A 12,827-nucleotide genomic window follows, 5' to 3' on the forward strand; every position below is an offset into this window, starting at 1 on the left:
GCATTGCTGAGCCTATCATCTACTAGGACCCCAAGGTCCTTTTCCATCCTAGATTCCCCCAGAGGTTCTCCCCCCAGTGTATAGATTGCATTCATATTTTTGCCACACAAATGCATTATTTTACATTTTTCTACATTAAACCTCATTTGCCATGTAGTTGCCCACCCCATTAATTTGTTCAGATATGGTGTGTGTATAAAACGATCAGCTTTGTGCTGACAGTCTTACCCAATTGTAATAAATTGGAACTTGAGGCAAACAAAAACATCAATTATTACAGTTATTCTATATGAATATAGTCATTAAAAATAAGTTTGTTGTAAATGCAACTAGGGTACGTAGATGTATTTGACTTGGTTCTGTAATCCTAGTAAAGCAGAACTCATCCTAGGAGATAGAGGGTCATCTGCTAACAAGGAACATGCTGATGGATGTAGAAAGCAGAGTATCTGTTACAGCTCCTTCACTGTCCAATCACTGACAGGGGGCAAGAAGGGGACCTGGTTGAAATGCTTAAAAAGAAAGTCCACCCTACCACTAAAATTCTCCCCCTGTAATCATTAATGTGAGCGAAGTTCAGGTTTTTGTCTCCAAATCAAAAGATCCCAGTTTTTCTACCTTTATTTTGCAGCATCCAGTGCCGTCACATGACTTCAATTCTACTTCCTCCTGAGACTAAAATCAGCCAGTGGGTGTGGTTGCTGAAAGCTAGTGACATCACTTCCTGGGAGGGACACTGTTCCTGTGTAGTCAGTGGGCGTATACAGGATGGGAGGAGCTGATCATAGGTTCCCGCCCAGTGTTCTCTCATTGTACATACTAATACATGAGAAAATTATGAAATAAAAAGCCCCATCCTAAGACCCCTTTCACACTGGGGCGGTTTTCAGGCGGTATTGTGCTTAAAATACCGCCTGAAAACCGCCCCTAAACAGCTGCCGCTGTTTGTTCAGTGTGAAAGCCCTCGGGCTTTCACACTGAAGCGGTGCGGTGGCAGGACGGTGAAAAAAGTCCTGCAAACCGCTTCTTTGGAGCGGGGAAGGAGCGGTGTATTCACCGCTCCTTCACCGCTCCTGCCCATTGAAATCAATGGGACAGCGCGGCTATACCGCGGTAATACCGCGGCTATAGCCACGCTGTACGTGGTTTTTAACCCTTTTTCGGCCGCCAGCGGGGGGTTAAAACCGCACCGCTAGCGGCCGAATACCGCTGCAAGAACGACGGTACAGCAGCGCTAAAAATAGCGCTGTTGTACCGCCGACGCCCCCACCGCCCCAGTGTGAAAGGGGCCTAACAGGGGGGAGGTGCGGGGCACATATACAGTATAGCTGTGCACAGGAGAAGGGAGCTGGACGGGGGGGGGGGGGGACTGTCAGTGTAGCTGGAAGTGCTCTGGGGGTCTCAGCTCACAGCCTACAATGATCACAGTACAGGCAACCACACTAATGCTCTGTACACACGGTCGGATTTTCGATAGAAAATGTGTGATAGGACCTTGTTGTCGGAAATTCTGACCGTGTGTAGGCTCCATCACACATTTTCCATCGGATTTTCCGACACACAAAGTTTGAGAGCAGGCTATAAAATTTCCCGACAACAAAATCCATTGTCGGAAATTCCGATCGTGTGTACACAAATCCGAGGGACAAAGTGCCACGCATGCTCAGAATAAATAAAGAGATGAAAGCTATTGGCCACTGCCCCGTTTATAGTCCCGACGTACGTGTTTTACATCACCGCGTTCAGAACGATCAGATTTTCCAACAACTTTGTGTGACCGTGTGTATGCAAGACAAGTTTGAGCCAACATCCGTCGGAAAAAATCCTAGGATTTTGTTGTCGGAATGTCCGAACAAAGCCCGACCATGTGTACGGGGCATAAGGCTCTGTTTCCACTAGTGCAACTTGTCATGCGACTTTGGACACAAAGGCGCATGACAAGCCACATCCCACTGATTTCAACAGCACCCGTTCTCATCTATGCAACTTTGGAAATCAGTGACTTTGAAAAAGGTACATGCAATGCTTTGATGCAACTTTGATCCAGAAAGTAAAGTTGGATTAAAGCTGCACTCAAAGTCGCATCAAAGTTGCACTCTAAATTGTGCAACTTTGTGGTTGCATTAGTGGAAATGTAACTCGTCATACGACTCTGTCCAAAGTCGCATGACAAGTCACAGCCCATTGATTTTAACCACTTCTGCCGCTGAATATTTTACCCAGTTCCTGACCAGAGCACTTTTTTTGAGATTCGGTACTGCGTCACTTAAACTGACAATCGCGCGGTCGTGCGACATTGTAGCCAAACAAACTTGACGTCCTTCTTTTCCCATAAATAGAGCTTTCTTTTGGTGGTATTTGATGGCCTCTGCCATTTTTATTTTTTGCACTATAAACAAAAAAAAGACAGTGTTAATTTTGAAAAAAAAGCAGTATTTTGTACTTTTTGCTATAATAAATACCCCCCAAAAATATATATAAAAAAACAATTTTTTTCCCCAGTTTAGGCCGATATGTATTCTTCTATATATTTTTGGTAAAAAAACAAAAACAAAAACGCAATAAGCGGATATTGATTGGTTTGCGCAAAATTTATAGCGCCTACAAAATAGGGGATAGATTTATGGCATTTTTATTTATTTATTTATTTTTTATTATTAGTAATGGCGATGATCTGCGATTTTATCAGGACTGCGACATTATGGCGGAAACATTGGACATTTTTGGGACCATTGTCATTTATACAGCGATCAGTGCGATTAAAAATGCATTGATTACTGTGTAAATGACATTGGCCGTGAAGGGGTTAACCACTAGGGGGCAGTGAAGGGGTTAAGTGTGCCCTAGGGAGTGATTCTAACTGGGAGGGGGGCTGGGCGCGCGCTCGCGACACCGCTTCTTAAAGGGGACCTACCTGTACGCCCTTTTGCCTGCCAGTGCTGACGTACATCGGCGTGCGCTGGTCGGCAAGTGGTTAAAATGGTACCCGTTCCCATCTATGTGACTTTGAAAAAAGGTACCTGCAATGTTTTGATGCGACTATATTCCAGAGTGTGTAAAGTAGGACCAAAACTGCACTCAGTCGCATCGAAGTCACATGCCAAAGTCACGCTCTAGCCCTAGGCTACGTTTCCACTAGTGTGACTCCAAAGCTGTGCAATTTAGAGTGCGACTTTGAGTGCAGCTTTGCTCCAACTTTACACTCTGGATCAAAGTCGCATCAAAGTAGTGCAGGCACCTTTTCAAAGTCACTGATTTTCAAAGGCGCATAGATGGGAATATTTGCCTTTGAAATCTATGGGCTGTGACTTGTCATGCACCTTTATGTGTCCAAAGTCGCATGACAATTCATACTAGTGGAAACAGAGCCTTAAACTTATTACTGACATGTAGCTCCCTCAGCTGGGGGCGTGCCACACCATGTACACAGTGACATCACAGTGCCATGCAGAAACCACCATGTGGTTGTACACTGTAGAAAATCTGCAGCATGTTGCATTGTAATCTATATTACAGTTTCTAACAAACAGAACATACCTCCAATGTCATTTCTGACTGGACTTCCACTTTAATGGAAAAACTGCCAGACCAAATGAGAAGATTGTCCAAATTGATTAATTGGTTTACAACTACAAACCGTCCAATCCTTTAATGATTGAGCACACAGATGCCAAACCTTGGCCGGTGAACTCACAAAAGGATTTTTTGTCCCATTACTACTTTGTATGAACTCGTATCAAAGTCCCAAAGACTCCTGGGGAAAAAATAGCAGTTGATCCTGCCAGAAATCCATTGCTTTGCAGGTCTCATCTAAAATCGTGTTATTAGAAAGTAATTGCATGAAGCCAGCAATATTTACTGATTTAAATTCCTACAGAATGATTCAACAGTTCCTTTGAGCAAACCATGATGCCTTCTAATAAACAAATCAACAAAGCTTGACAGGTACTATAATTTGCAATAGCAACAATATGTAAGGTCAGGTTTATAAGTGGGAAATTCATAATAAATAAATTACTTTCAGGTGAATACTGCAGGACAAAGCAACAGGTTCATTTTAACCACTTCAGCCCCGGAGGATTTTACCCCCTTCCTAACCAGAGCACTTTTTGCGATTCGGCACTGCGCCGCTTTAACTGACAATTGCGCGGTCGTGCGTCGTTGTACCCAAACAAATTTGATGTCCTTTTTTCCCACAAATAGAGCTTTCTTTTGGTGGTATTTGATTGCCTCTGCGGTTTTTATTTTTTGCGCTATAAACAAAAAAAGAGCGACAATTTTGAAAAAAAACGCAGTATTTTTTACTATTTGCTATAATAAATATCCCCCAAAAATATATAACAAAACAATTTTTTTCCTCAGTTTAGGCCAATATGTATTCTTCTACATAATTTTGGTAAAAAAAAAAATATATATATATATCGCAATAAGCATATATTGATTGGTTTGCGCAAAAGTTATAGCGTCTACAAAATAGGGGATAGTTTTATGGCATTTTTATTTTTAATTTTTTTAATTTGTAATGGCGGCGATCTGTGATTTTTAATCGAGACTGCGACATTATGGCGGACACATTGGACATTTTTTACACTATTTTGGGACCATTGTCATTTATACAGCGATCGATGCTATAAAAATGGATTGATTACTGTGTAAATGATATTGGCAGTGAAGGGGTTAACCACTAGGGGGCAGTGAAGGGGTTAGGTGTGTCCAAGGGGGTGATTCTAACTGTTAGGGGGCTGGGCTACAACACACAGGACAGTGATCACTGCTCTCGATGACAGAGAGCTGTGATCACTGTCCTGCCACTAGGCAGAACCTGGAAATGCTTTGTTCACAAAAGCATTTCCCCGTTATTCCTCTCCGTGACATAATCGCGGGCACCCGGCGGACATAGAGTCCGCAGGACTCGCGGTCACGAGCCTGCGCGCCCGTGACACCGCTTCTTAAAGGGGATGTACCTGTACGCCCTTTTGCCTACCAGCGCCATTCTGCCGACGTACATCGGCGTGCGCTGGTCGGCAAGCGGTTAAAGCCCCTCCACAAAAGTACAAACTCTTTCCAACCTAACCATGACAGTATGGAGTCTTATGTTAGGTGCAAGTCAATTTACATCCAGCCACAATCTAAATTGGGGGTCTTGAAAGCTCTAGTATTTAAATAGGGCTAAACACTAAACATATATGGAAAGTGACATCCATCCCGCTCTGCTCAGATTCAGCTGGGAATCTGTTCATGGATCTCTTGCTGAATGGAGCAGAAAAAGCAATGTGAAAGGGGCCTTAAAGTGGGAGTAAATTCCCATCTCTGACGTTTACCTATAGGTAAGTCTATAGCAAGGCTTACCTATAGGTACTGTAAATATCTCCTAAAACGTGCACCATTTAGGAGACATTTACTGTTCATTTAGCCAGTGACATCACGGGCGCATGTGCTCAGAAGGAACGGCCACCCGAGCCATTCTTTCAGAGTCCTGGGCTGTAAGCAGCGGCTCCCACGCTCATGCACGGGAGTGACGTCATCACGGCTCCGGCCGCTCGCACAACTGGAGTCCACGAAACCGGAAGGATGGCCGGATGAAGATGGAAACCCTCTTAGCGGTGACAGCACAGCACTGGAGGGCTTCGTTTTCAGGTAAGTTTCACATAATGTGCTAGTATGCGATGCACACTAGCACATTATAGATTCACCTTGCGGGTTGCAAAAAAATTAAATAAATAAAAACCACACAGAGTGATTTACTACCGTTTTAAAGGGATTGTAAACCCTCAAGTTTTTTCACCTTAATGCATCCTATGCATTAAGGTGAAAAAACTTCTGGAAGTCACCGGCCCCCAAGCGCCCCCATTTTACTTACCTGAGCCCCATAATTCCCACGCTGGAGACACGCTGTCCCTCTCTCTGCTCAAGGTCCCGGCTCTTGATTGGATAGATTGATAGCTGTGCAGCCATTGGCTCCCGCTGCTTTCAATCAAATAAAAGGACGTGGGCACCGGGGCCGAGTCCGGCATTCGTGTCTATGCCCGCAAGGTAACCTCCCGGGAGAGCGCTTCTCCTAGGGGGTTATCTGAAGTGAGGAGGAGCCGCGAGAGCCACCGAGGGACCCCAGAAGTCGAGGATCGGGGCCACTCTGTGCAAAACGAGCTGCACGGTGGAGGTAATTTTGACAATAACAAACAAGCCTTTTTCAATCACTTTAATGAAGATGGGAAAAAAAAAAAAAAAAGGATAGCCAAAACTCCTCTTGCATTGTAATTGTGAAAAATATAGGCTATAAAATGTATAAACAAAGTGAAATGCTAAGAGTTTCAAAAGAGTATTTATTTACTTACAGGGCAGAGCGTTGCAACCTACTTTGTCTCACCGACTGCAAATGGTTTGCCATAAAGCCCTGCTTCATTTTGGCGCCACATTCTGGGCACTAAATGTTTGGCGGAAGAGAGTCAAGTTTTAATTATTATTTGACAAATCTTTGTTCTGAAAAGTATGGCTGCTGTTAGAGTTTCTATGAGGGGTGTCAGGGAAAGAAAAGAAAAAAAAAAAAAAAAAGCTGTTCCAGGTGGAGATAATGTTCAGAGACCTTCCTTTACCTAAGGCTGGCCATACAGTACAGAATTTTCTTGTATGATTTTCCTTTCGATTTACCAAAAACCACAATATGAGGTCAAATCTAAACACTTTCAATTTTTATGCAATCAAGCAGGCCCTTGCAATACAGTTGAAGGTAAATCCAAAGAAAATTGAATAAGGAAATTGTAGAATGTATGGCCAGCTTTAATGTTCATCTTGTACAGAAAGATAACAGTTACATATGTGTATGATATTTATTTTTAATTTGCTTCTTTGGAAAATAGACATTAATGCTTTATTTAGTTTTTTACCCATTTTAGCTTTCTTTATTCCTGCTCTTACCTGTATGGTGGTCCCCCACTAGCTATTTTGCTGCAGGGGTCCCCCAAAAAGGTAACAAGCAGTGGTACCTGCTAAAAAAAAAAAAATCTGAGGCTTAGATACGCGTTAAGGAAATTGTACATTCTGTATATAATTGTATTCTATGTTGTATGCTTTGCCTATGTATTGCACACTGCACTCATTGTGCACACAACACTAAGTTTTCATTACGTTTGGATTCTTTCAAGTCTGGATTAGAATTTAGCCTGCCTACGTTACGCTCTTTGTTACCATAGAAATATAATTGTAACATTAAAATGTGATACCTACGTAATCATGTGCAACAGAACAGTTATTTGGAAAGATGCTGATTGTATCTTTTGTGTGTGTTCCCTATTGCAGTAGTTATTAATTTGGAACCACTAATCAATATGAGGATAGGAGTTGCCCATCTACAAAATTTCCAGAACATATGCAAGATCAACTCCCGATAAAACTTTGGGTGAAATGGGTAAAAGGCTAAACCCATCAAAGAGGTTTTTTTTAATTCTGTCTGTTGCTCTTGTCGCAGATTTGCCCCTCACTTCCTGTCTGAACAAAAATGCCAACAGTACAGAAAGTGAGGGTAAATCACTAAAAATGAATAGCAGCACAAAAATCAGACAAGAGTTCCAAAATCCTTTACCACTCTATTCAGAAAATTGTTTTGGCTTAACAGCCACTTTATTACTACTTGCCCCTACACAGCTTGTGCTATGGCTGACACAAAGCAATACAAACTGCTGCCCTGCTATTGATCATTGTCAATTTTCTTTATCTATAAAGCACTAACATTCTATAATGAAAAACACTGATTTTCAGAAAGTGATTTGGATAAATCAATAACAAAACTTTCAAAAATGTATTTCAGTCAGAAGGAAATCCTTGACACAAAATCTTCAGCTTTTAGTGAAGTTTAAATAGTTTGTTTGGACCAAGCCGGTCGCCTCAGCTACATATAGCATACAGCAGTATGTAGCGGAGAAAGAATAAAGTGGACGCGGATCTCCCTGCCAGCCCATGTGAAATTAAGATGAGGAACGGCCTTAACGCTTCACCGCAAACTATGCCCCAAATGCTTTTTGTCTCGGCTTAGTCATCCATGACGCATCAGGGGGGCATGGTTTGCCGAGAAGCGTCGGCTGAGGCTGTTCCTCATCTTTCACATGGACTGGCGTCCACTCCATTCTACTGCATGTGACTTCTTGGATGATTATAGTAAGGTGCCTGCACCCTGTCTCCTAAGATAAAAGAGAAGCCAAGCCAAGCTTCCAAGCTTTACAAGTATGTACAGTAGCCGAGGCTACATACAGTGCACCCAGCCACCGCATCTCTTAGTTAAAGTGGAAGTAAACTGTATTGTTTTCAGCTAAGGAAGCTGCCATCTTGGCCTGTGTATAATCTTCAACTGCAATGATGCTGCACGTGATCAGTTATAACTCCAGCCATGGGATGGCTTGACAGTTTGGTTGAGAGCACACCCAATGTGACAGTTACATTCCAGGCATGTGCCGGAAATGTAACTTTTTTTGAAACTGTTAAATCTATGGGTTTACTTTCACTTTAAGTCAGGACCAGCTTGGTCCAAGAGAACTACTTAAAGCAGAAGTAAACCAAATGATTTAATGGTTTCAGAAAACAGTTACATTCCCGGCATGCCGGGATTGCCAACTGTCACATTTGCTTGTACTGTCAAACTGTCAAACTATCGTATGGCTTGTGTCATAACTGATCACATGTGCAGCATCATGGCAGTTGAAGATTAAACAGATTCCAAGATGGCAGCTTCCTTTGTTGAAAACGGTAGGAGGGTTTATATCCGCTTTAAACGTCACTAAAAGCTGGAGATCAGCTTTAGAACCTATGAAAAGTACAAATACATATACATATATAAATATATAAATTAAATGGACGATACCTCCAAGTTCTTTTACATTCAGAATGGCATTATGGAATGGAACGGCTTTTATACTAAAACCTAAAACACAAAAACAAAACAAATAACTATAGTTTACATTTACAGCAAACTTAGAACAGATCATTCTGTATTAAAGCCACTGGTCGAGTCTAAGGCACCTTTAACATGGGTGGCCAAGGGGGATGGCAAAAACAGGTACCCATGTTTTTAGCACCCCCTGACCGTCTAATTACAAGTAGACATGGTACACAATACCACAGCCAAAATGCTTTGCATCACAATACACTAATTTTAAGGAGATTTGCAGAGTCGATGGATGACACTATCTGTAGAGCTCTGCAATGTAAGTGAATAGGACCACACTGGAACTGCGAGTCTAATGACTGGCACGCAGTCAGTACGGCACAGACCCACAATGCAATGGTTCGCCTCCTGAACATCTATAAACCTCTTGACCTGAAGATAAACCCAACACTGCTTCTAATGTGAAGATTACTGTTATTAGTCAAAAAACCCTCCTCTGAACACGGAGGCATGACTTCTGAAAGGCCCACAATGCCAAGAAGTTAGTTATACAGACAGTTTATAAATACTGTACACTATTCATCAGGAGGGTAAAAATTTAAAATAAAACTTAACTTACCATAAAACCCTTTTCTTAGAGTACATTAGGGAATACAGAATTAAGTAATTCAGATACAATGGGCTATACTGCTGCCGTCGGGTGATAGAACACTGGCAAAGAAAGGACAGCTCCCCTCTTACTCCCATCATGCCTCTGTTTAGTAGCAAAGCAAAGTAAAGATTTTTAAGTCAAACTCTTACAAGGGGTGAAGGGTACCTTAGGGACACAGGATAAGTCATTCAGGTACATCGGGACATTCAAAAGCAAACAGGCCCGTGAAAAGCCACAGGTTAACAGAGGGGCTCAACAGAGCCTGAAGAGCCTACGATCAAAGCCAGCATCACAAGAGGCCTCAAAGTCCACCTGGTAAAACTGAACAGGTGAACAGAAAACCAGGTAGCAGCCCTGCAAATCTGAGAAACAGATGCCTGATGTTGAAAAACCTGTGAGGCACCAACTGATCTGGTGAAGTGACAGGGAAAGGTGCAGCACTGTCCTTAAAGGCATCGTTCACCTTTACCAAAAAACTGCCTATGCAGGTAAGGGCATCTGTACATAAAATTAAAAAACTGTGAAGCTTTGCCCAAAGTTGAATAATGCCTTTGCTATAGGTGTAGTCCATTTAGAGTGCCTTGAAAAAGTATTCATACCCCTTGAAAATGTCCAAATTTGGTCATGTTGCAACCAAAAACATAAATGTATTTTATTGGGATTTTATGTGATAGACCAACACAAAGTGGCACATAATTGTGAAGTGGAAGGAAAATGATAAATGGTTTTCAAAATGTTTTACATATAAAGATCTGAAAAGTGTGGCGTCCATTTGTATTCAGCTCACTTTACTCTGATACCCCTAACTGAAATCTAGTGGAACCAATTGCCTTCAGAAGTCACCTAATTCACAAATAGAGTCCACCTGTGTGTAATTTATTCTAATTATAAATACAGCTGTACTGTAAAGCCATAAGGTTTGTTAGAGAACCTTAGTAAACAAACAGCATCATGAAGGCCAAGGAACACACCAGACAGGTCAGGGATAAAGTTGTGGAGAAGTTTAAAGCAGGGTTAGGTTATAAAAAAAAAATATCCCAAGCTTTGAACATCTCACGGAGCACTGTTCAATCCATAATCTAAAAATGAAGATGACACAACTGCAAACCTACCAAGACATGACCATCCACCTAAACTGACAGGCCGGGCAAAGAAAGCATTAATCAGGGAAGCAGCCAATTTACCTATGGTAACTCCAGAGTAGCTGCAGAGATCCACAGCTCAGGTCGGGGAATCTGCCCACAGGACAACTATTAATCGTGTACTCCACAAATCTGGCCTTTATGAAAGAGTGGCAAGAAGAAAGCCATTGTTGAAAGAAAGCCATACAAAGTCCCATTTGCAGTTTGCGAGAAGCCATGTGGGGCACACAACAAACATGTAGAAGTAGGTACTCTGGTCAGATGAGACCAAAATTGAACCTTTTGGCCTTAAAGCAAAACGCTATGTGTGGCGGAAAATGAGCACTGCACATAACCCTGAACACACCATCCCCACCGTGAAACATGGTGGTGGCAGCATCATGTTGTGGGGATGCTTTTCTTCAGGAGGGACAGGGAAGCTCGTGAGAGTTGATGGGAAGATGGATGGAGCCAAATACAGGGCAGTCTTAGAAGAAAACCTGTTAGAGTCTGCAAAAGACTTGAGACTGGGGTGGAGGCTCACCTTCCAGCAGGACAACGACCCTAAACATACAGCCAGAGCTACAATGGAATGGCTTAAATTAAAGCATATTCATGTGTTAGAACAGCCCAGTCAAAGGTTGAGACCTAAATCCAATTGAGAATCTGTGGCAAGACTTGAAAATTGCTTTTCACAGACACTCTCCATTCAATCTAACAGAGCTTGAGCCATTTTGCAAAGAAGAACGGGCAAAAATGTCACTCCCTAGATGTGCAAAGCTGGTAGAGACAAACCCAAAAAGACAGGCAGCTGTAATTACAGCAAAAGGTGGTTCTACAAAGTATTGACTTGCATCTCCCTGTCCTAGCTTGTTGCTAGCAAGTTAAAACACACCCAGTTGTTACTGTTCAACTTCATCACAGGAGCGAACACTCAAAACGGTGAGCTCAGAGCTTCTGCATTAGGGTAGAGAACATGAATGTGAGGGAGTATGAATCAGAGAATAAGCTCTCTCCTGTGATGGGGGGGGGGGGGGGGGCAGTAACAGCTAGGCTGGTCTTCCTTGGGAGATACAATCTCTGGGATTGTTTTCATTCAAAACTGTATAAGATATGTAAATGACCTACACTTCTAGCAAGCGTAATATTCAACTTTGGTCAAAGCTGCAGAGTTTGCTTTTATCCAGAGAGGCCCCTTATCTGCATAGGTATACCATAGGGAATGACCCTGTGCAAGTGCAACGACATCAGGAATGTTCAATTTTTTTTTTGCAAAAAAATAAAGTTACACCCAAGCACATAGAATCCACCCAAAAAATTGAGGCCCCCCCCACCCCCACATATACAAACGTAAACACATGCGTTGGGGCGCCTACACGTGAAAACGTCAATTGCAATACACATTACATATTGCCGTGCACGCCGGAGTGAGAGCAATAATTTAAACACCAGACCTCCTCCGTAACACTAAACTGATACCTATAGGGGACTTATGAAGCGTTGCCTATAAAAAATATAGGATACTGAAGTTGGCCACCATTTCACGGGCACACATAAATTTAAGGTTTGTCATGTTGGGTATCTATTTACTCAGTGCAACCTCATCTTTTATACTTTACAAAAAAGTGGGTAATATATTGCATTTGTTTGCCCTAAAATTCACATTGGTGTGTTTTTTACTAAAATTTTGTGTTTCCTAGACCTTTGCGGTAATATCATGTAACATAAAAACTACCACTATTTTATACTCTAGGGTGTCTGCTTTCAGAAAATAAATGTTTGTGGGTTTTGTGTAATCTTCAGGCCTTAAATTATTTTTGTAAACATGTTTGCAAAAAACGCACGGCTCTGGCAGCGAAAGGGTTAAAGTCGCCATGAAGCCCCTTTCCTAAAAGCACCTCTGCCTAATAAAAAAAATCAACCGTACATATTTTCCATCATGGAACAAAAAAATATTTTTTATCAGGAGAAGTAAATGGTCATGAGGGACAAGTAGATTGGGACCCTGATTTAGTCCCTTGGCCAAATTTATTTATTTTTTTTTATTTCCCCTGGACAAGCAATGCAGTAATGGAAACACAAGGTCTCAGTAAGATAGGCATGTGCAAAACATTTGAGTAGAGCCGCAGAACCCATTCCCACCAAGCATTGGTGAATCCATGATCCGCATAGCACTAAT

General features: G+C 42.1%; 1 protein-coding gene across 4 annotated transcripts in view; it reads right to left on the reverse strand.

Annotated features, from left to right (window-relative positions):
- The window catches only part of ARL15 (ARF like GTPase 15), a 463,258-nt gene that overhangs the window by 265,660 nt on the left and 184,771 nt on the right, over positions 1-12,827 (reverse strand). For 3 of the 4 annotated variants that reach the window (XM_073622377.1, XM_073622396.1, XM_073622386.1), the window contains one exon: positions 8,852-8,911. The exons of the other annotated variant lie outside the window; for it this stretch is intronic. In XM_073622377.1, the coding sequence (XP_073478478.1) occupies positions 8,852-8,911 (60 nt within the window). The remainder of the gene's footprint in view (positions 1-8,851; positions 8,912-12,827) is intronic. 4 annotated transcript variants of the gene reach the window in all.

Source organism: Aquarana catesbeiana, linkage group LG01, assembly GCF_042186555.1.
Source record: "Aquarana catesbeiana isolate 2022-GZ linkage group LG01, ASM4218655v1, whole genome shotgun sequence".
Taxonomy (NCBI): domain Eukaryota; kingdom Metazoa; phylum Chordata; class Amphibia; order Anura; family Ranidae; genus Aquarana; species Aquarana catesbeiana.